This window comes from Microcaecilia unicolor, chromosome 6 (genome assembly GCF_901765095.1).
Source record: "Microcaecilia unicolor chromosome 6, aMicUni1.1, whole genome shotgun sequence".
NCBI lineage: Eukaryota > Metazoa > Chordata > Amphibia > Gymnophiona > Siphonopidae > Microcaecilia > Microcaecilia unicolor.
Genome location: NC_044036.1, coordinates 29,622,183 through 29,644,351, shown reverse-complemented (window position 1 = coordinate 29,644,351; position 22,169 = coordinate 29,622,183). Strand labels below are relative to the sequence as shown.

General features: G+C 41.9%; 1 protein-coding gene across 3 annotated transcripts in view; it reads left to right on the top strand.

Moving 5' to 3' along the window:
• The first annotated feature begins 3,124 nt into the window (after window positions 1-3,124).
• The window catches only part of YIPF1 (Yip1 domain family member 1), a 40,334-nt gene continuing 21,289 nt past the window's right edge, over window positions 3,125-22,169 (top strand). The window contains exons 1-6 of one of the 3 annotated variants that reach the window (XM_030206577.1): window positions 3,125-3,207; window positions 4,333-4,404; window positions 14,441-14,604; window positions 16,487-16,567; window positions 18,207-18,294; window positions 18,446-18,562. In XM_030206577.1, the coding sequence (XP_030062437.1) occupies window positions 4,374-4,404; window positions 14,441-14,604; window positions 16,487-16,567; window positions 18,207-18,294; window positions 18,446-18,562 (481 nt within the window). In that variant the 5' untranslated portion in view covers window positions 3,125-3,207; window positions 4,333-4,373. Of the gene's footprint in view, window positions 3,208-3,412; window positions 3,572-4,332; window positions 4,405-14,440; window positions 14,605-16,486; window positions 16,568-18,206; window positions 18,295-18,445; window positions 18,563-22,169 lie in introns of those variants that run through there. The other 2 variants (XM_030206576.1, XM_030206575.1) reach the window with 2 other exon arrangements.

Genomic DNA, 22,169 nt, shown 5'->3' with positions numbered 1-22,169 from the left:
ACCTCAAATACCTAATGACTGTAACCTGTTCAATAGTATCTCAAGATAGTTTTCAGGTCTTCTTACTCTCTTACCTATCTATGAGGCACTTTTACTAAGCCGTGTAAGAGCTTATGCACACCCAACATGCATCAATTCCGCTTGGCTACCGCGTGGCCTGGGTGGTACTTTAATTTTTGATGTGCGTCCGATACGTCAGAAAATATTTGTATTTTCTGGCATGCGGGCGGTAATCGGCATTCTGACGTGCGTTGACGATTACTGCCCGGTTAACGCGTGAGACTTTACTGATAAGTCCATAGCTGGTGGTAAAGTCTCAGACTCAAAATGGATGTGTGCGAATTTTAATTTTGCCACAGGTCAATTTTCGCCCCCCCCCCCCCCAAAAGGCATTTTTTACAGGTGTGCTGAAAAATGATCCTGCGCGCAGCCAAAACCCGCAGCTACACTACCGCAGGCCATTTTTCAGTGCAGTGCAGTGTAAAAGGACCCCTATATGTTCCATCTTTGCTTATACCCTTCACTATCAACTAAAATGTTCTATTACGTATTGTGTTGAATTGTAAGTAGTATACTATTAGGCTAATTTTCAAAGCACTTAGCCTCCCAAAGTTCCATAGAAACCTATGGAACTTAGCCTCCCAAAGTGCTTTGAAAATATGCCTCTATGCCATACTTTGTATTATTTGACTATTTTTACTGCTGTATAAATGCCTATTGCTCATGTTTGATCTATTCTTACTGTACACCGCCTTGAGTGAATTCCTTCAAAAAGGCCTTAAGTAAATCCTAATAAATGAATAAAAGGGGTTAGGTATAAATCAATTTGGATTAAAATATTTGGTTACTAAGCAGGAAAAAGATGGAATTTACTTTCAGAAAGCATAAGATCTATATCTAATTACAAATATTTTCAAAAATGTCTTAAAACTTACCTATTTCAGAAGTATATAATATCAAGGATTTAAAATGGTTTGATAATGTTAATTGTAAGCTCCCAGATATACCTGGTCATTCTTATTGTTAACCCACACTAAGCTGTAAAAGGTACATATGGTATATAAGAAATTTTATGGAATGTAATCCATCAAGCCCAGTGTCTTGTTTCCCACAGTGGTTAATCCAGGTCACAAGTACCTGGCAGGAGGCTCAAAAGTATCATGATTCCTTGCTGCTTTCTCCCACGATTCAGATTTTAAGGTGTTTTTGCAATCTAAGTGGTTGAAATATCATCAGTTTAATGCTACCCCTGATGTGGGTGCGGTATCTTTTTGGGATGCCTCTAAGGCGGTTATGTGTGGACACATCATAGCCTATACATCTTACCAGTGATGGGAACGGGAGGGGGAGATGATCCAGTTATCTAGTGAATTGGCTTCCATGCGATGTTGCCATGCTGCCACTTTGGATCCTGCCTCTAAGGCTAGACTCGGAGAGATCCGCCAGCGGATCTATTCTATTTTGCATAGGAAGGTGGAACAGAATCTGTTTCTTCCCTTGCCTTGTTTTTTGAAGTGTATATGCTCTTGTTTCTTATGGTTTTGCTTCACTTTGTTGATATTGCTTCCTTTCTTGCTTCACTGACTGTTGCAATTAAAAAAAAAATATATATATATATATATAAACATGCCTTAATTGCTGTACGGCCCTTTTTATGCAATAGTCCTTGAAGTAAACAACACACATTGCTTGTTCCTTGAAATTCCAGAAATTGAACAAAAAAGAGACAACACAAAGATGATTTATAATATTTTCCTTATATGTAATCGGTTGAATTAATGCATATTATTTCTTGTTTTGTTATATTTTACTTCAGTTTATTTTGTGTTATTTATAATTGTTGCAGTGTAGTAACTGATTTGCAATATTTGAAATTGAAAATAAAACATGAAAAAAAGTTGATTTATCTTGCACTTACTGGAAGCATGATGGGGGGGGGGGGGGGGGGGGGGGGGGGAGAGAGAGAAATCTCAATCTGGGAAAAATAAAAGAGGGCCCCTTCACAAAAATTACCCAGGGCTCCTAGAAGTAGTTAAAGCAGCCCTGGATACTTGAAGAGGCTAAGGGCTCCTTTTACAAAGCAGCGCTGCTGATTAGCAGTGCACTGCAGAACCCCCATTTAATTTCCCTGTTAGCACCGCTTTGTAAAAGGAGCCCTGTGCCTTCTTGAAACCCATGCTATCAGCCAGAAACTGGGACAGGCAGCATTAACAGTAGATTGAGAACTGAGCAGACCCCACTAGAAAAAAGATGCTGCAGTATTGCCAGGTAACCTACAGATTTCCGGCGCAATGCTCACTCAAAAGCAGCCCAAAGTGTACCTAAACGTACAACAACTAAAGAGTCATAAGAACTTTGATTTAAAAAATCTGAGAAACATAATAGGCCCACACATAAGTATACGAGAAGACAACAAAACAAGTGGAAGATATCCAGAAAGACCAGACTGAAGCCACAGATGTTAAAAACCAAAATGATTTATTAGGACCCAACACGGTCCATGTTTCGGCCGAAAGGGCCTTCAGGGGTCTTCAGAATGGCATATACAGGTATTCCTCCAAAGAATCTCACAAAAATGAGACGATCGCTACTGCTTTCGACTCCTAACCATGACTCTCTTACTCAACACCCTCACTTATCACCCCTACCACTGCAATTTCCCCACCCCTAGCTGTCTGCTCAATTTAGATTGTAAGCTCTATTGAGCAGGGACTGTCTTTTCATGTTAATTTGTACAGCGCTGCGTAAGTCTAGTAGCGCTATAGAAATGTTTAATAGTAGTACTGTCTGAATAGACTTGCTAGGCAGACTAGTGTTGGGTCCTAACAAATCATTTTGGTTTTTTACATCTGTGGCTTCAGTCTGGTCCTTCTCCTGCTGGATATCTTCCGCTTGTTTTGTTGTTTTCTTGTGTTTTTTTTTTTTTTTTTTTTTTGCGGGAGATTTTGGACTCATTGTTGCTCTCCTACAAGTATGCCATACAGCATTTTTGTTTAGCAAAATATGAATGCCCAAATAATGAACATGTCTTTTACATCTACAGTTCTGAAACGAACTTTGGGTAAAGACTTAGCCTCTGCCAGATACTAGTAACCTAGATTGGCCACTGCTGGAAAGGTTGCCGGCCGGGTCAGCAGCCACGTCACCGTGACGTAATCCAGACGTGTGGCCATCAGACCTTCCATCCACGGAGCTCTATGGTTACAGGTAAAGCAATTGCTGTTTCCTCGTGACGCGGCTCATCGTGTTCGGACTATATGTGGCGAGTACAAAAGCGCATCTGCACAGAGCTTCCCCTATGCAAAGAAGCCACATGGCTATTCTTGCATACTTTTACCGAGCACTAACTGCATTAGTACTGCCTCGTCGTCTATTGACGCCGTTTTTGGACATGACGCATTCTCCTGGCTCGAGCCTCTCTGACGCGACGCGACGCGACTTCCTGTTTCCGGCAAAGCGGGATGATGCAGTGGGAGAGAAGTTGTGTGTGATGATGACGTGGTGTAAATGTATCATAGTGGACAGGGCACCGGAGAAGGAAAATTGTGGGCTTGTTAGTTGGCGACCTCAGGTATGAGTTTGAGCGGGGGGGGGGGGGGGGGGGGGGGGGTTGAGGGAGAGGTGCCGTATCGTGGACATGAAGGAGAGTGGAAGATAGAGACGGACTGATTTCAGATCATGCTGATGGTGGGTGGGGGAGCGATCCCCCGATCCCCGAATGCGTGTGAGGATGGGTGCTCGGCGTGGAGGGTATGAGTACAGCCGAATGCGTGTGACTTGGTAATTTTGTGCTTCCCAAGTCCAGTGCTGGAGACAAGTACTCCTTGCCAAGTTGGGTTTTCAGGATATTCACAATGAATATGCATGAACTGGATTTGCATACACTGACTCCATCATATGTAGATCTCTTTCATGCATATTCATTGTGGATATCCTGAAACCGTGACTGGCAAAGGGTACTCCAGGACCGGACTTGGGAAAAAACTGATCTAGTATAGTGGACTTGATTTGACCTGTTGGACTGTCAGTATATTAATGCTTATGCATTTTCTTGCAAACAGGCTTTAAGGGAGAGGTCTGCTAGAATGATGACAACAGTGAATGGACAAAAGAAATAACTTCCATGTTTAATGTTTTTTTTTATACTGTTAAAATAAATCTCTTAGTTTATTTGTAGTGCTAATACACTGCTGCATAGTTGTTAGGGATGCAATTTAAATATTGCTAAACTCCAGGCTTGCTCTGTTAGAGATTCACTCTTCTACTTGTCATCTGGATATCTTGTCCTACACAGTGACATCTTATGTGGAGATTTCTTTCTTTTTTTTAAAGGATATTGTTACTGAATGCAAGATCCAGAGCTGAGCAGATAAATGGCAACTGCAGATGATTTAAAGTTTCAAGGTAAATGGCTTCAGTCAAGAAGTGCTCTTAAACCTTATGGAGGACTCATAACTTCAAGACTTGCAACTCATTTTGTGTCTATGGGAAAATACGTGGTAAATGGGACCCAAAATGAATTGTCTAATCAAAAATATTCAGAATTATTTCCATGATTCTGATGTCAGTTATTAAAAAGTCATACAGTGAGCTGGCTGCCCCCTCTGGGCTATGCCAATTTAATGGAAAAATTCCCTAACAGAATATAGTGGTCTTAAGTTATATTGGCATCTTATGATGGGCTTTTGTTTAAAAGATTATTGTGCTTGGTGACATTTTGTGTGAAATATGGTTACACCACACTTTGTATAGATCAGCAAGCCCCTTTCAGGGGCAGCAAAGGTAATAAAAAGAATCAATATGGGAAGCTATTTTAGGTCTTGGAAAATTAATTATTCCTCAGATTAAAATTTTGGATGCTTAAGTACAGGAACACGAAAATAAGTTGAATGCTATAAGATCTGGGATAGAGGGATTGAAGTTAACTTCTTACTCTCTTACCTATCTGTGTATTCCATCTTTGCTTATACCTTCCACTGTCAATTAAAATGTTCTATTACGTGAGGCCCCACCTGGAGTATTGTGTTCAGTTTTGGAGGCCGTATCTTGCTAAGAATATAAAAAGAATTGAAGCGGTGCAAAGAAAAGCTACGAGAATGGTATGGGATTTGCGTTACAAGACATATGAGGAGAGACTTGCTCACCTGAACATGTATACTCTGAAGGAAAGAAGAAACAGGGGTGATATGATACAGATATTCAAATATTTGAAAGGTATTAATCCGCAAACGAACCTTTCCCAGAGATGTGAAGGCGGTAGAACGAGAGGACATGAAATGAGATTGAAGGGGGGCAGACTTAAGAAAAATGTCAGAAAGTATTTTTTCACAGAGAGAGTAGTGGATGCTTGGAATGCCCTCCCGCGGGAGGTGGTAGAAATGAAAACGGTAACGGAATTCAAACATGCGTGGGATAAACATAAAGGAATCCTGTTCAGAAGAAATGGATCCTAAGGAGCTTAGTTGAGGTTGGGTGGCAGAGCCGGTGGCGGGAGGCGGGGATGGTGCTGGGCAGACTTATACGGTCTGTGCCAGAGCCGGTGGTTGGGAGGCGGGGATAGTGCTGGCCAGACTTATACGGTCTGTGCCAGAGCCGGTAGTGGGAGGCGGGACTGGTGGTTGGGAGGCGGGGACAGTGCTGGGCAGACTTATACGGTCTGTGCCCTGATAAGGACAGGTACAAATCATATGAGTTTATCTTGTTGGGCAGACTGGATGGACCGTGCAGGCCTTTTTCTGCCGTCATCTACTATGTTACTATGTATTGTGTTGACATTGTAAGTAGTATATTATGCCATATTTTGTATAATTTGAATATTTTTACTACTGTAATTGTCTATTGCTCTTGTTTGATTTATTCCTACTGTACACCGCCTTGAGTCAATTCCTTCAAAAAGGCAGTAAATAAATCCAAATAAATAAAACAAAACAGGAGTGGAGGAGTGGCCTAGTGGTTAGGGTGGTGGACTCTGGTCCTGGGGAACTGAGTTCAATTCCCACTTCAGGCACAGGCAGCTCCTTGTGACTCTGGGCAAGTCACTTAACCCTCCATTGCCCCATGTAAGCCGCATTGAGCCTGCCATGAGTGGGAAAACGCGGGGTACAAATGTAACAAAAATAAATAAAAGAAAATAAAAAAGAAAATAAGATGATACCTTTTTTTATTGGACTAACAACACAATTTTTTGATTAGCTTTCAAAGGTAGCCCTTCTTCAGATCAGAAATAAGCAAATGTTGGGCAAACATCATAATCAGTATATATATAAGTGAAACACAAAGGCATTTCAATGACAGTCTCACAGGAAGAGGGTGGGGTGGGGTGGGTTAGGTGAGAAACAGGGGGAACTGGATGGATAAGAGAGGGAGAGATGGGTGGTAGATAAGAGGATGACAAAATACACCAATACATTCTTTTTTGAACTCTCATCCCCCGTAATCTCATCACACTTAAACCTCACTCAAAGAAAATGTTCTACCGAATGTTCTTTTGCTAAGGTTCTATCACCCTACCAATTTCCCGTTGTCTCTTTCCATTGTTCTTTTCCTTGTCCTATTCCCTAACGACACCTTGACTTTGTCTCGCTTAACTTCTCACAATGTAATCCATAACTGATTATAACAAATTGCATTTCCATTATTTACAATGTATTGTAAGCCACGCTGAGCCCGCAAATAGGTGGGAAAATGTGGGATACAAATGCAATAAAATAAAACAGTAGACTTTCATGGTTTTATAATGGGCTAGAACACCCAAAGTTAGGTCTATCATCTACGTTTTATTTCTATTTATTACCATTAAAAGTGGACTAACACGGCTACCACATCACTTTACTCAGGGACCTCAGAAAACCCATTGTGGTTGGTTTGTTTGGCCCCTCCAATCTCCATCCTTGCTCCCAAAAAACTGGTCTGCCCAATCTGTCTGATTTTGTTTGTAGCAGAAATTCTAATTATATTTCTTTCTTTGGTATTGACTTGGCTTGGCTTGGCTAGTTGCCTCCATTGTTCACTTGTTATTTGAAAGGAGCCCTTCATTTGTGGAATCTGTTTTCTTTTTTCTTCATATTTCTCCCAGCCTTCGGTATCATAGGACAAGTTTTCTCTAGTGAAATGAATAATGGATTTTTTGATCCCTTCAGTTCTTTGAGACAGCTGGTACATATCCCCTTAGGGTGCTGTCTGACATGCCACCTTCTGGCGAGAGAAGCATGATTCAGGTCTAAGAACTGGCTGCATTGTATCTGAGCATTCAAACTGGTCTCTATTATTCTAATAGTTTGTTTGAAAATGTACTGGCAATAAGAAAATCACAAGGGATGGAAAAAGTGCCAGCTTGTTCTGTGCTAAGCAGTCAATGCTGTGCTATTCATAGATTGGACAGAGAAATGCACTGCTGCTTGAATGTGCCCTGTCAGGATTGCGGGAGGTCAAAATTATTGCTGGACATACTTATACAGCAATAATTTTGACCTTCCGCAATCCTGACATGCCCCATCAATGTTTCCTCTGGTATATTAAAGATCTTGGTTCTTTTATGCATTTTTGAACAATTCTGGATGCCGCATCTGAAAAACAATATAGTGGAATTAAAACAAGTGGGGAAAAATGTGTGGATTGTGGATTAAGGAATTATTTCCAACCCCTCTGCATGTAAATGCGTGTGTGTGTGTGTGTGTGTGTGTGTGTGTGTGTGTGTGTGTGTGTGTGTATTAGGAGGTGCAGATTGGTGGTTTACAGTATGTGTGTACATGTTTGTGTATGTGTGTGTCTGACCAAGAGAAGAGATGAGTGAAAGGCAGTTGGAGAGGTGTAATTCCTTTAATCACAATATTACAGTGAATTGGTGTATGTAAACTGCAGCTGTTGGAGGGGGTTTGTTTATCTTCCACCTACTGTCTTCCAATTGGCGGGATCCTGCCCAGAGTCTCTGCTGCTGATGACAATGGAAGCAAGTAGGGCAGACTCAACTCACAAGGGAGCGGGATATTGAAATATTAACATTCCCTGTGGGCCCACTTGTGGTGTGTGTGCTGGGCATGTGTTTCTGAAGGCCTTAAAAACCTAGCTGGCCCCTGGAGAGGCTGGGGAAGGTTTGGATTGTGCTATTGAGGGTGGGGAGGAGGAACTGAAACATATCTGGGATATATTTGTATATGTTATATTGGTTGTAGGGAGGGGTGGGGTTTTTTTTGTACACTGTTTTGTATTTTTTTTAAATTAAGTTATAAGTGGTATATAAAACAGTTTATAAGATCTGTGGGGGAGGTAACTGGGGTTAGGGGACACTTAAGGCCACAAGATTGAGGGGTGGGGTATTACCTGGTGTTGTCTCAGTTGTGTGTAGGGAAGTTTTATAGGAGGTTATTATTTTTTTTTGGTGTGGGGGGGGGGTTGTGGTGGTATTTTTTGAAGGTAGGGTAGTTTACGGGGTGGTATTTTGAAGTGGTGCAGTTTGCAGGAGGTACTTTTAGGGGTTGTGTGGCAGTAACAATGGATATATTTTGGGTGTGGAGGCAGATTGCAGGGTGATGTTGCAAGAGGTAGTCTTTCGGTGAGGGGCATTTGCAGATGGTTCAGTTTGTCAGGTGATCTGGAAGTTGTGGGGTCGTGGTCTTATGGCTATAGGGCAGTTTGGGAGGTGGGGCTATGGTGAGGGGGTGGGGCTTAAGGTTTTGTAGGGGTGGAAGTTTGGAAGAGCAGGGAATGATACCTTTAAAACTGCTTTGTCCTGTTATGCAACTGTTACATTTCAATCTTCAGTTTCTAGGCTGCAGAAGCTGGAACTCCTTTTCCCATAGAAATGTGTTGGGGCTCATTTCTTTGGAACTCTGATTTGTCCCCATTTTTGGGCTTAAAGTTGTTAGTACTGTTTTTCCCTCATGACAAGTTGCATCCTATTCCATTAATTAAAATCTATGCTGTAGAAACTGGAACTCCTTCTCCCATAGAAATCATTGGGTCTTTTTTTTTTTTTTTTGGGCAGCATATGTCCGGAACACCCAGTCCGATTTGTCCCGTTTTTGAACTTGTGGTTTTACCAGTTTTTCCCTCATGCTAAGTTTCATCCATTCTGTTAAATTTTCAGAGTTATTTTGCCCTCCCCACCAGACAGAGGGACAGATAGATGGATTGTATAATTCTTTCCAGCTTCCATTGGAAAGATTAAAAAGGGTATAGAAATGGATGAACAAAATGATGAAGGTGTTGGAACAATCCTCATACGAGGAAAACATTAGGGCTCTTCAGCTTGGAGAAGAGATGGCTAAGGGGAGGTGTGAGAGGAGTGGAACAGTTAAATGTGAATCAGCTGTTTACTTTTTCAAACAGTACAAAGACTAGAGGACACAACCATGAAGTTACTAAGTAGTACATTTAAAACAAATCTGATAAAATCTCGTTTTTCACAACACCTAATTAAGTAATGGCATTAGTTGCCCGAGGATGTGGTAAAAGCAGTTATAGCTGGGTATTAAAACACTTTGGACACTTTCCTGGAGGCAAAGTCTATAAACCATTGTTCAGGCAAGTCCACTACTTATCCCAAAAGCAGCACGGAATCGATCTGCTTTTGGGATCCTGCCAGGTATTTGACTTATGACCAGGATTTTCTTACAACATACTGGGCTTGATGAACGTTTGATCAGATCCACTATGGCAGTTCTTATGTTTGTAAAGTAAAATGGTAGGGTAGCCATGTTAGTCCACTTTTTTTTTTTTTTTAATTTATTTATTTATTGAATTTCAAATTTTTACAAATGAATATCAATTTGTAAGGTAATACAGAGAAACAGTTATAAGGTAATTACAGTGACGGTGCGGGGGAGTGGCAAGATGGCGTCCTAGCTTGCTGTGTGAGCGTCTCGGGAGCCTGCTGGAAATACCTCATTCTCATTTTTCCTGTGTTGAAATGCCTCATACTAAGCGGAAAGCGGCGATTAAAAGGCAACCGCCGACAGCCTTTACTTCGTCTCCGATACAGCAGACCCTAGACCGCTACATGACAACCTTCCCGGTGGAACATGGTTTGGCGAGTCCCGCGTTGAGTGACGCCGAAGGAGCGACGTCTATTCTGGGGCCGGATACCACGCTATCGCCGCCAGAGCTGACGCGACCTCCGTGTCCTGCAAGCTCCAGGGTGGGGTTTGCAGGCCAAGCTGAGACGGAAGACGCCAACAGTTTGAGCCTGATCGGCGGTTCCTCCCCTGGACAAGCAGAAGGAAACATACTGGAGCAAGGAGCCCCACAAGAGGTTACCCTGACGGCTATTTGGCAAGCGGTCCGGGGACTTTCGGCTGAGGTGGCTAAATCTACTAAAGAAATGTCTACAATAGTGAGTAAACTGGCTACAATGTCGGAAGCTTTTGATAAAATTAAAACAGAGGTAACAAATCAAGTATCTCAGGTAAAAGAGGAGGTAAATACAGTGAAATTGACTGTGGACACCTTGGTTAAAGATAAAATGTTAACATCTCGCAAAATAGAGCAAATTGAGAACTTTAATCGACGTCTTACACTTAGACTACTGAATTTTCCAATCTCACCTGCATTATCATCTTATGATTTCTTCAAAAAATATCTACAAGAGATTTTGAAGCTCTCTCCTAAAGATATTCCCCCTTGTAATAAAGTTTATTACCTTCCAACTATTCAGAAACGTGGAGAGGCTTCTCAATCAGTAAATATGGTGAACATAGCCCCTCAGAGAAATGATATCGACTTGCAGAATTTAACTGCATTATTAGAAGACTCTATGGCTGAAATATCTAACCGGGGGACTTTGATAGTATCTTTAGTATTTGAGCAGGACTTAAATATGATTATGAAATTATATTTCAAAAATTCCTCAGCACTCTTTTGCGGTCAAAAAATATGGGTATACCCTGATGTTACAAAGGTGACCCAGCAAAGAAGAAAACAATTCTTGATCCTGAGAGAAGATGTAAAAACTTTGGGCGCAACTTTTACATTGGTTTATCCCTGTAAATGTGTGATACGTTTACTAGGTGTCAAATATGTCTTTTTTGAGCCAAGTCAGCTGAAGGTTTTTCTGGACTCTAAAAATCCAATTAGCCGCCAGACTGGAACAACTGAATCAGCGAATAGAATATGACAGGATAAAGAACAGGACTATGCCAATTGTGCTTTAAAATTTGATTTTCCTTATTGAATTCTCCTTTTAGTTTTCTAAATCCACTCCCCCCCAATAACTGTTGTGGTCTAAGGAAGAGTTAGAATATTACGATTAGATATATATATGTTAGTCCACTTTTAAAGGTAATACATAAAATAAGATGATTCCTTTTTTTTTTTTTAATTAACTTAATACTTTTTTTGGTGAGCCTTTGAAGGTAACTCTTCTTCTTTGGATCAGAAATTTAGAAATGAGCAAATGATGACATATATCTGTAAAACATAAAAGCATTTCAATGACAGCCTCATGGGGAAGGTAGGGTGATAAACACGGAGAGATGGATGGGTGATCAGAGAGTGACAATGCAGTATAATTTTATGAAGCTCTTTGTTTTGTTCACTAAAGGTTTAAGCTCTGTAGTGATTATAGACACACAAATATATTGAAAGAGGACACTGACAACTTTCAGACAACACATGCTATAGGAAACTGAGGAACCCTTCCGCCAGGGTCGCTTTACTCATACTACCCCTCTCCTCAAGTCGCTTCACTGGCTCCCTATCCGTTTTCGCATCCTGTTCAAACGTCTTCTACTAACCTATAAATGTACTCACTCTGCTGCTCCCCAGTATCTCTCCACACTCGTCCTTCCCTACACCCCTTCCCGTGCACTCCGCTCCATGGATAAATCCTTCTTATCTGTTCTTTTCTCCACTACTGCCAACTCCAGACTTCGCGCCTTCTGTCTCGCTGCACCCTACGCATGGAATAAACTTCCTGAGCCCCTACGTCTTGCCCTATCCTTGGCCACCTTTAAATCTAGACTGAAAGCCCACCTCTTTAACATTGCTTTTGACTCGTAACCACTCACCTCCACCTACCCTCCTCTCCTCCTTCCGGTATACATTAATTGATTTGATTTGCTTACTTTATTTTTTGTCTATTACATTGTAAGCTCTTTGAGCAGGGACTGTCTTTGCAGCGCTGCATACACCTTGTAGCGCTATAGAAATGCTAAATAGTAGTAGTAGAACCCACACAGGATTATACAAAAGAGTCGAGAAATCTTATCAAAACACTCCCAAAGCAAGTACAACCACAGTTAAAGAAACTCATACCAAATAACCCTTCTGTGGGCACATTTTACATGCTACCTAAAATCTATAAACCCGGAAACCCTGGCAGACTGATTAGATCTGGTGTTGGCACTCTCGCAGAGGAAATACTTGGACTTATAGAGGGGATTCTTAAATCTTTAGTGCACAAAACAAACAGCTTCATACAAGACACCACAGACTTTCTGAACAAATTGGAAACATCAAGCAGCTACCACCAGGTGTCTTCTGGTCACAATGGATGTAAAATCTCTATACAGCAACATTCCCCATGCAGATGGTATAGCTGCATGTGACAAATTCCTTCAAATATCCACCCTGGACCACCAATACACAACAGAAACTATTACAAAAGTAATCAAATTCATTCTAACTCACAACTGTTTCCATTTCAATAATAATATTTATCTGCAAATTATGGGCAATGCTATGGGCACCAGGATGGCACCACAATATGCAAATCTTTTCATGGTCGAACTTGAGACATTCTTAATTACACATACAACTGGTAACTAAATATTACTAGTATATTGGTGACATTTTTATGATTTGGACTGATGGAGAAGAGACTCTCAAACAATTTTACACTTCTTTCAGTGCATATGATCCCTCAATCAAATTCAAAATTGATTATTCCACAGAAAACGTTAACTTTCTAGACAACACAGTCTCAATCAACAATGGCTATATAAAAACATCTATATACAAGAAACCGACTGACAGATGCAACTACCTCCACAATTCTAGCTTACACCCTTCACATATTAAAACATCCTTTATATACAGCCAAGCTACAAGATATCACCGCATACAGTATGTTCTGATCCTAAAGACAGAGATAAATATCTCAAAACCCTGACTGGATCCTTCATACAAAAAGGATGCAGTCCCCAAGTAATCTCAAAGAAGACTGCCTTTTCCCGTAAGCCGCATTGAGCCTGCCATGAGTGGGAAAGCGCGGGGTACAAATGTAACAAAAAAAAACACCCAGGGAAAACCTACTGCTGTACAAACAAAAGAAAATCAGAGTGAGAATGCCCCTCATACTACTACTACTACTACTACTACGTAACATTTCTAAAGTGCTACTAGGGTTACGCAGCGCTGTACAATTTAACAAGAAGGACAGTCCCTGCTCAAAGGAGCTTACAATCTAATGGACGAAATGTCAAGTTGGGGCAGTCTAGATTTTCTGAATAGAGGTATAATGGTTAAGTGCCGAAGGCGACATTGAAGAGGTGGGCTTTGAGTAGGGATTTGAAGATGGGCAGGGAGGGGGCTTGGCATATGGGCTCAGGGAGTTTATACCAGGCATAGGGTGAGGCCAGGCAGAAAGGGCGGAGCCTGGAGTTGGCGGTGGTGGAGAAGGGTACTGAGAGGAGGGATTTGTCCTGTGAGCGGAGGTTTTGGGCGGGAACAAGGGGAGATGAGGGTAGAGAGGTAATGAGGGGCTGCAGACTGAGTGCATTTGTAGGTTAGAAGGAGAAGCTTGAACTATATGCGGTATTTGATCAGAAGCCAGTGAAGTGACTTGATATAGTGTATATTATTCAGTGCAAATAAAATCAGGACCACATCAGAAATTATAGTGCTAATCAGGGCGACACCTCTGTAGGACAACATTTTGCTAGACCACTGCACTAATGACTTGTGGTGAGAATACAAAAAGGAAATTTCAAAACCATTCAGGAATGTAAAACCTTTGAAGTTAAAATGATGCAATATTTTGACACCCACCACACATAACTTAAAGATCTGGGTTTCCTATCCCATTATAAACCATACAATTACACTGCTTTGTCACTCTCTGATCACCCATCCATCTCTCCCTGTTTCTCACCCCTCCTCCCCACCCACCCCTATCTTCCCCATGAGACTGCTTTTATGGAATGCTGATTTCTGAATTTCTGATCTAAAGAAGAAGGGTTACCATTGACAGCTCATAAAAAATGTATTGTTAGTGCAATTAAAAATAAAAGGTGTCATCTTATTTTCTTATCTTTGTCTTGTTTCATTTCTATTTATTATGTTTCTAAAGAAACTCTTGCCATATGGTTTCTACCGCTTACATGTTGAGAAGTATCCAGAGGTACTATGTAATTAAAAATGAACCATGTAGAGTCAAAAAATACTGAGACCATAAAGGGGTTGATGTTACGATGGTTAAATATTCTTGTGGTTGCATTATTTGTAGAATTTGACAATGCAGCAAATCTTCTAGCAGCAAACCCAGAGGCCACCACCATAAGCATTGATGATGCTAGTGAGAAGGCTAAGAATCAGCGGGGACGCCCGGGAGCCTCTAGCAGGCAGGAGGAGGATGAATTATTAGGGAATGATGACTCTGATAAAACAGAGGTTAGCTATTTTCTTCACTGTGAATTTTCTCTGATACTTATCCCTTCTTCAGATTCTGGTGTTGCCCGAATCATCCCCAATTATGCTACATTATAACCCATTTCCATCCTTTGCTTTTAGCCTTTTCTTTATTTGCTTCTGTAGATTTAGTTTAACTTGATTAATATATGCATGGATATTTAGCCAGCACTGGGGACAGCAGTGATGCTCCCTCAGACATTTAGTGGGTGATGTTTACAAGCTGTTTGTGCATGTAAATGATTAGAATAATTGCATATCTATGTGTATTTGTACACATTCATGTGTACGTGTCAAAACTGTGCTGGGCGGAGTCTGGGCATGGCACACATCTAACTATATAAATGAGAGGTGACCGACTCACCCGCAAATGCGCAGTAGAGACTTCCCTCTCTGTCCCGCCCCCGCGTCAAGACGTGATGACGGCAGAGGACGGAACAGAGAGGGAAAGGAACGCTGCGCTGGAGGCGAGCTGACGAGAGGACTCACAGGAGGTAACGAAAGCAGAGGAGAGTTGATGGACACGGGGGCAGGGGAGGGGAGGGGGAGAGGAGGGTTGCTGGCCATGGGTGGATGGAGGGGAGGGAAGGGGAGAGAGGAGGGTTGCTGGCCATGGGTGGATGGAGGGGAGGGAAGGGGAGAGAGGAGGGTTGCTGGGCATGGGTGGATGGAGGGCAGGGCAGAGGAGAGAGGACGGTTGCTGGACATGGGGGGAAGGTAGGGGAGAAAGGAGGGTTGGTGGACATGGGTGGATAGAGGGGAGGGGAGGCCAGGGGAGAGAAGAGGGTTGCTGGACATGGATGGATGGAGGGGAGGTCAGGGGACAGGAGAGGGTTGCTGCACATGGATGGATGGAGGGGAGGTCAGGGAAGAGAAGAGGGTTGCTGCACATGGATAGATGGAGGGGAGGGCAGGGAGAGAGGAGAATTGTTGAATATGGATGGAGGGGAGGGAAGGGAAGACAAAGGAGATGCACATGGATGGAGGGGAGACAGAAGAAATTCTGGACATGGATGAAGGGGAGGGAACACAGAGGAAGGAGATGCACATGGATGGATGGGAAGGGAGAGAGAAGAAATGCTGGACATCCAACTCTCGTTTTCCTTCTTCAGCTGTTCCACTACATTGTTAAAAACAAAAATCTCGAACGGCTAGTTTACACACACAAATTATAGAATTCTGTAAGTTACGTGTGTATGTCCGGAATACAGGCGTACACATTTACGCTCTGTGGCTGGCATACTTGCTTGTGCCTTTGTCAGTTTATGCCCAGTTATAGACACACTGTTATAAAATTGCCCCCTTATTTTTTTTTTCTGTGGGCAAAGGTGTAGTAGCTAAAACAGGAGTCTTTGCAAGTTATGGTACCTTTTTCTTGGACTAATGTAAGAATTATACATGAGTAGAGAACAAACAGGTTCAGTCTTCAGAGCTCCTGTGTATGAGAAGACAGCTTGCATAGAATGTATTTTACAATGCGCAGCTGCTTCTACTAGCTGGAGAAAATAAGTCAAGCTACACTTTTTCTTAACGACTTTACAATAACATTTTAAATAAGATCTACATTTCCTTAAAATAAAAAAAAAAATAGAGAATTGAGCTTAATAGAAAGGGAATTTGGTTTTGGTGCAGCACTAAGTAAATGTGTCAAAGCTCAGGAGAAACAGATGTGTTTGGCAAGATTTTGGAGTAGTTTTCCAGCGCACTGAACGATTTGTCTGTCCATGTATTATTTTAATATTTTTACTGAAACTGTAATTGTCTGTTGCTTATGTTTGATTTATGCTTACTGTATACTGCCTTGAGTGAATTCTTTTAAAAAGGTGGTAAATAAAGACTAATAATCCATCATTCTTCCTTCCAGTTGCTAGGTGGACAAAAGAAGAGTGCTCCCTTCTGGACATTTGAATACTATCAGACATTCTTTGATGTGGACACATTACAAGTCTGTAACCTTTTAAACAGTAATTTAGAGTAGCCCAACTACGCGTGATATGTCCTTGATGTCATTAGTTTTTTTTTCCATTAAGTATTTTGTTTTGTCAAGGCAAATAGTTTTAAAAGTGATCTGATCCATATTGAAAATGGATTGAATAATACTAAGACTGGTGGCTTTGGATTTAAGAATGTTAGTTCCTAGTCTGTCATGTAATGTTTTTTACTGTGGCCATATTAAGTTGTTTCTACTACACATGTAGCCCACTGAGCTACTAATACCATTTTCACACATGCTGCTAATTCAGATCTGAATGCTTGCTGCCTATTTGGGTTTATGCTACAAATTGAAAGGGAGCAAGCTTTCAGGAGAGGTAGTTTTCACAATCGGTATTAAACTTTAATTTTACTTGAAGTAGTTTCCCATTGTGAAGCCAGACTCACTCACTGCATTTGTTAATCTTAGCAATAGAATAATTTACAATGGTGACTATAAACCTGGCAAGAGAGGAGAAGCTTGAGTTCAAAATGGAACAGAAGTTAGAAACCAGAAGGAAATAGAGTACATTGACATGACTGTTCAACTTTACCTACCATATCTATGTAAACATATTCACATGTAAACTTGCTTAGAAAATATTGTTTAAGAATTAAGACTAGCCCAAGGATATCAGACACCCTAGATTAATCTTCAGCCATGAGCCTCCCCCCCTCCACCCCAACTATGAGGCAGCTAAAGGCCCTCTTCCATTCCCAAAAGATGTTCAGCATCTCTGTCCTTTCCTACTTACCTCCCCTCTCAAAGGTGGCCAGCATCTCAGTCCTTTCCTACTCCCTCCCCCCCCCCCCCCAAAGGTGGCCAGCATGTCGGTCCTTTCCTACGCTCCTCTCCCTGCCCCCTCAAAGGTGGCTGGCATCTCTGTCCTTTCCTACTTACCTCCCCTCTCAAAGGTGGCCAGCATCTCAGTCCTTTCCTACGCCTTCCCCCCCCCCCCCAAAAGATGGCCAGCATGTCTGTCCTTTCCTGTGCTCCTCTCCCCGCCCCCTCAAAGGTGGCTGGCATCTCTGTCCTTTCCTACTCCCTTCCCCCCCCCCCCCCCCCCCCCCAAAGATGGCCAGCATGTCGGTCCTTTCCTACGCTCCTCTCCCCGCCCCCTCAAAGGTGACTGGCATCTCGGTCCTTTCCTACTTACCTCCCTTCTCAAAGGTGGCCAGCAACTCAGTCCTTTCATACTCCCTTCCCCCCCCCCCCCCCCCCCCAAAGATGGCCAGCATGTCGGTCCTTTCCTACGCTCCTCTCCCCGCCCCCTCAAAGGTGGCTGGCATCTCAGTCCTTTCCTACTTCCCCTCCCCTAAGGTGGCTAGCATCTCTGTACTTTCCTAATCCCCTCCCCCCTCCAGGGTGGCACCAGCATGGCAGTCAGCTGTGTACAGAAGACTCATTGCTGTAGATGTGGAGCCTTGTTCATACTTAAGGCCCTGTGTTGGCTCCAGTGAGTCTTGTGTAGTTGGTGCTGCCATAGGTGGACCAGCCCTGTTGGGAATTTAACAAGTGGGTTTGGACTTCTGAAAAAGTTTGAACTTTACCACAGAAGATTTTTTTGATTAACCAGTTTCACTCATTTTAGCAATTGGTTATATTTTCCTAGGTCCTAGACAGAATAAAAGGGTCTATTTTGCCAATACCTGGAAAAAATTTTGTCAGATTGTACATCCGGAGTAACCCAGATCTTTATGGTGAGTATAAAATCAAGATATTTTTAATATTGGTTTTCATGAGTTAGTGAATGATGTATAAGCGTGGTGAATTTAAGTCAAGATTTAATTTGACATCTTCTGAAAGTAGGAGAGCCAAGAGTTACTCTCTTCCTATCTTTCCCTGGTCTAGGACCCTTTTGGATATGTGCCACACTGGTTTTCGCAGTTGCTATAAGTGGGAACTTTTCAAACTTCATCAAACATCAAGGTGATCCAAATTACCACTATGTGCCTGAATTCAGAAAAGGTTAGTACAGTATATACCTTTTGTTCTGATAGTTTCACTGAAATTTGAATCTTTCTTCAGGTGACATGATCTTGCCAGACCTTTTAGTCCCCTGCTGGGCTTATTTGAAATGTTAAAAAATCAGATTCACTTGTTTTTTCAGTTGTGAAACAAAAATGTGATATGAATAAAAAAAAAAAAAAAACTGCTGGCTTTACATGCCAGGAAACTACGGCTCTCAAGGGACAGTAGTGAGTACTCTTGAAGAAGCCTGCGCGAAACGGGTCCGGCGGGACCTGACCCCACATGAGAGCAGTACCGCAACAGCTGGTGTAACACAACCACATACAGCACAGATAAGTAACTTTTGAACTGTTCTGTGTTTTTGCTGATAACTTTCAGGGTTTAAACACCAATATCGAGAGGTTTTTCAGCTTATGATGACTTTTTTGCCGTAGTGCTCTAACTTTGTAAAGAATTCCGGTTATCATACCGAGCTGAGCAACGGTAGTATGAAGCTTTTCCTCTCTATTATTCACAAACATTAGAAGTCATCTATCAATGTGGTTTTTTTTAATTCATATCACATTTTTATTTGAAACTAGTAAAAAAGCCCTGTTTCTGATGCAAATGAAACGGGGGCTAGCAAGGATTTCTTCTGTGTGCATGTGGGAGTGTGTGTGTCTCTGCCCTCTCTCCCCTCCCCCCTCTGAGTCCTTCACTGTTACAGAGAGAGCGATTTGATTTCGTGCTTTGCTGTGTGTGTTTTCCTTCACTGTTTGTGTTACAGAGAGAGCGAGGGCGGGGCAGACACTCATGGGGAAACCGGATATCTCTCCCCCTTCACACTTCCGGCTGGAGGCTTCATAGAACGTTGGTGGTGCCTTTTATATAGAGAGATGTTCTCCAGAATACACATTTCCCTGATAGTGCTGCTGGGGAAAGATCTACCAAGGCTCAAATCCCAACATAGAGAGCTTTGTCGTGCATCTTTCTTACAACGGTGTAAAGTACTATCTTCATTGTGAATCCTCTGAAGAGTATTTCAGTAATAACCCTTCCCCTGTAGTCTTTTAAAAATCAGTGCCTCAAGCACTTGCTGTGGGCAGTGCAAAAAATAAGTTATTGGTGAATTAAGCACAATCTGCATCTACTAAAAGCAAGGCCTGGCACTATGACCTTCCAGAGGCAGAGAGTGGTTTTGACGGAGCTGGCTCAAGGGTATCTGATTCGCGGAACCTTCAGCTGTGCATTGCTCCCCCCCCCCCCCCTTGTGATCGATCAAAGCCCTATCCCCCATAGTCCAGCATCTTCCTTTCCCTTTCCTACTCTCCCCTTCTCTACCCCCATTCTGGGTTCACTATCTTCCCCTCATTCCTTCTCCTGCTGCCGCTCTACTTTTTATTGGGTCCAGGCTAACATTGCGAACACTTAGCACTGGACCTTCAGCTTCAAAAACTGGAAATGGCCTGACCCTGATGAGTAGTAGCAACATAGCAGTGCAATTGGATTAAAATGTATTCCATTCTCAAAATTGTAGAAAACACTTCTAAGATATACTCCAGCTTCACGGAGCAAGCCATCATATATTAGCCTGCCTTTATAATATCCTTCACTAGTTTTAAATTCTGGTTCTGCATTTAAAATGTGATGTGTATTCTGTTTTGTAGTTATGGATTGTAATCCACCTTGAACATACGAGTTAAGTGGAATATAAATTCTAGGTTAATTTAAAGATAAAGTTAAATATTAAATTCTACTTAGAGAAAGTGGAGATCCAAGACGACCTCTACCTACTGACTCCTGACGGCGTCTCTGCATTATTATTTCTTTACTCCCAGTGGGGAAATGAAAGGATGGTCAGAAGCGGGGGTTTGGCTCATCCTCCCGCTCCAGCCACTGCTATTCCTAGAACAATTAATTCCTTTGACCTGGGAGATTTAACAACCAATCTGGAGCAGTCCTAGTGGAAGTATGCCCTTGGCAGATGGAGGTCAGGAGCACTCGGGGCGAGATCTCTTTGAGCCTGGATCATCAGGCAGCGACCAGCTTTCCTGTCCACTGGAGGCAGCCCTGGATGTGATGGAAGCTTGTCCTAGTCTGAGTTTGGATGTCGTCACTGTAGGAGAGTAAGGTGGTTTGGAGGAGAGCGTGCAGCAGTCAGTCGGGTTTAGGTGCAGTCAGACTGGAGAAGTGTGTGAGTTGAGTTTGTGATTCTTCAAGATACTTTTAGAGCTACCAAAGTTGCAATTACAGGAACCTTTGGAATGGACTTTGGAACCAATCTGGATTTCTGTCTCAGATTTGGCGAGAATGCTTCCTCCAGTTATTCATAGGTTAGTTTCAACTGCGCCAATACGAGGAACTAAGATTAGCACTGTGGAGGAGTAAATTGCTAATTCAAAATCTTCAGCAGCACAAGGCCAAAGTATTGGGGAACTTCAAACTTCAGTTCAAATTCAAGCTATTCAAAGTGCGTGTATTAATGATATATTTCTATGACTAAAGGTGGAAAATATTGAAAATACATTTAGAAGTGTTAATCTTTCTAATACCATGGCTATGGAACTATTTCATGTATATTTATTGAAATTTTTGAAAATTTTTCAGGAAGCCATACCTTCTATATCTAGGGTCCTGTTTACTAAGGTGCTTTAGCGTTTTTAACGCGCCTACAGTTATTGTGTGTGCTGTGTAGATGCCTATAGGGATATTGTAGGCGCTTACACGGTTAACGTTCGTTAAAGACTATAACATGGCTATAATGCGGTTTAGTAAACAGGGCCTTAGGTGTATTTGCTAATTCAAAAGTGAGAAAGATCTATTAATGAAGAGGAACTAACCATGGATTCTTCAGAATCTAGAGAAATTGGAGGGAATGTTCAGAGTACTAGGGCCTCTATGGACTCCAGAAGGATTATGATAGTGACTTTGATATCAAGTACTGAGAGAGATTTTTTTGCTTTCTAACTATTTCAAATGTAAAGAGCAAATTTTTAAAGATAATAAAATCTATGGGGGGGGGGGGGGGTTCTAGATGTTACTCGATATACTAAAAAAAAAAAAACAACAAACAAACCAAAAAACCAACAACAACAAAAAAAAAAATGTGTGAGCAATTTCTATTGTTTAATCCTGGTGTACTTCATTTAGGCGCTAGGGTTTTTTTTCCCCCTGAAATATCCTTGTTACTATCAGTCTAATAAGTATGTCTTTTGGGAACCTAAACACCTTATTTCATTTTTGGCATCTAGAAGGCTACTGACTACAGACCCCCCCCCATCAAGTTAGCGCACCCTAATTTTGTGCATGCGCTAAAAACGCTAGTGCACCTTAGTAACCAGAGCCCTTAGTGGCTTTCAAAGACTCCCCGGATGCCCTTCCTCCTCATGTTTTTTTTTGTTCTTGTCATTGTTTTTTTAAATTTTGGCTGTTCAAATTGGAATCGCTTAGCTGCATCCTGGTGTGATTAACAATATATCTAGTCTTAAAAACAAGCAAGCTGGTACCAGGTAACAGAGACCCCAGTTCCAGGTTACCTTTTGAGGTTTTGGAACAAGGATGCATAGTACATGCTGCACAGATTCTTAGTCTCTGCTACCTGAAAGGCTTATATATGTACCTACAT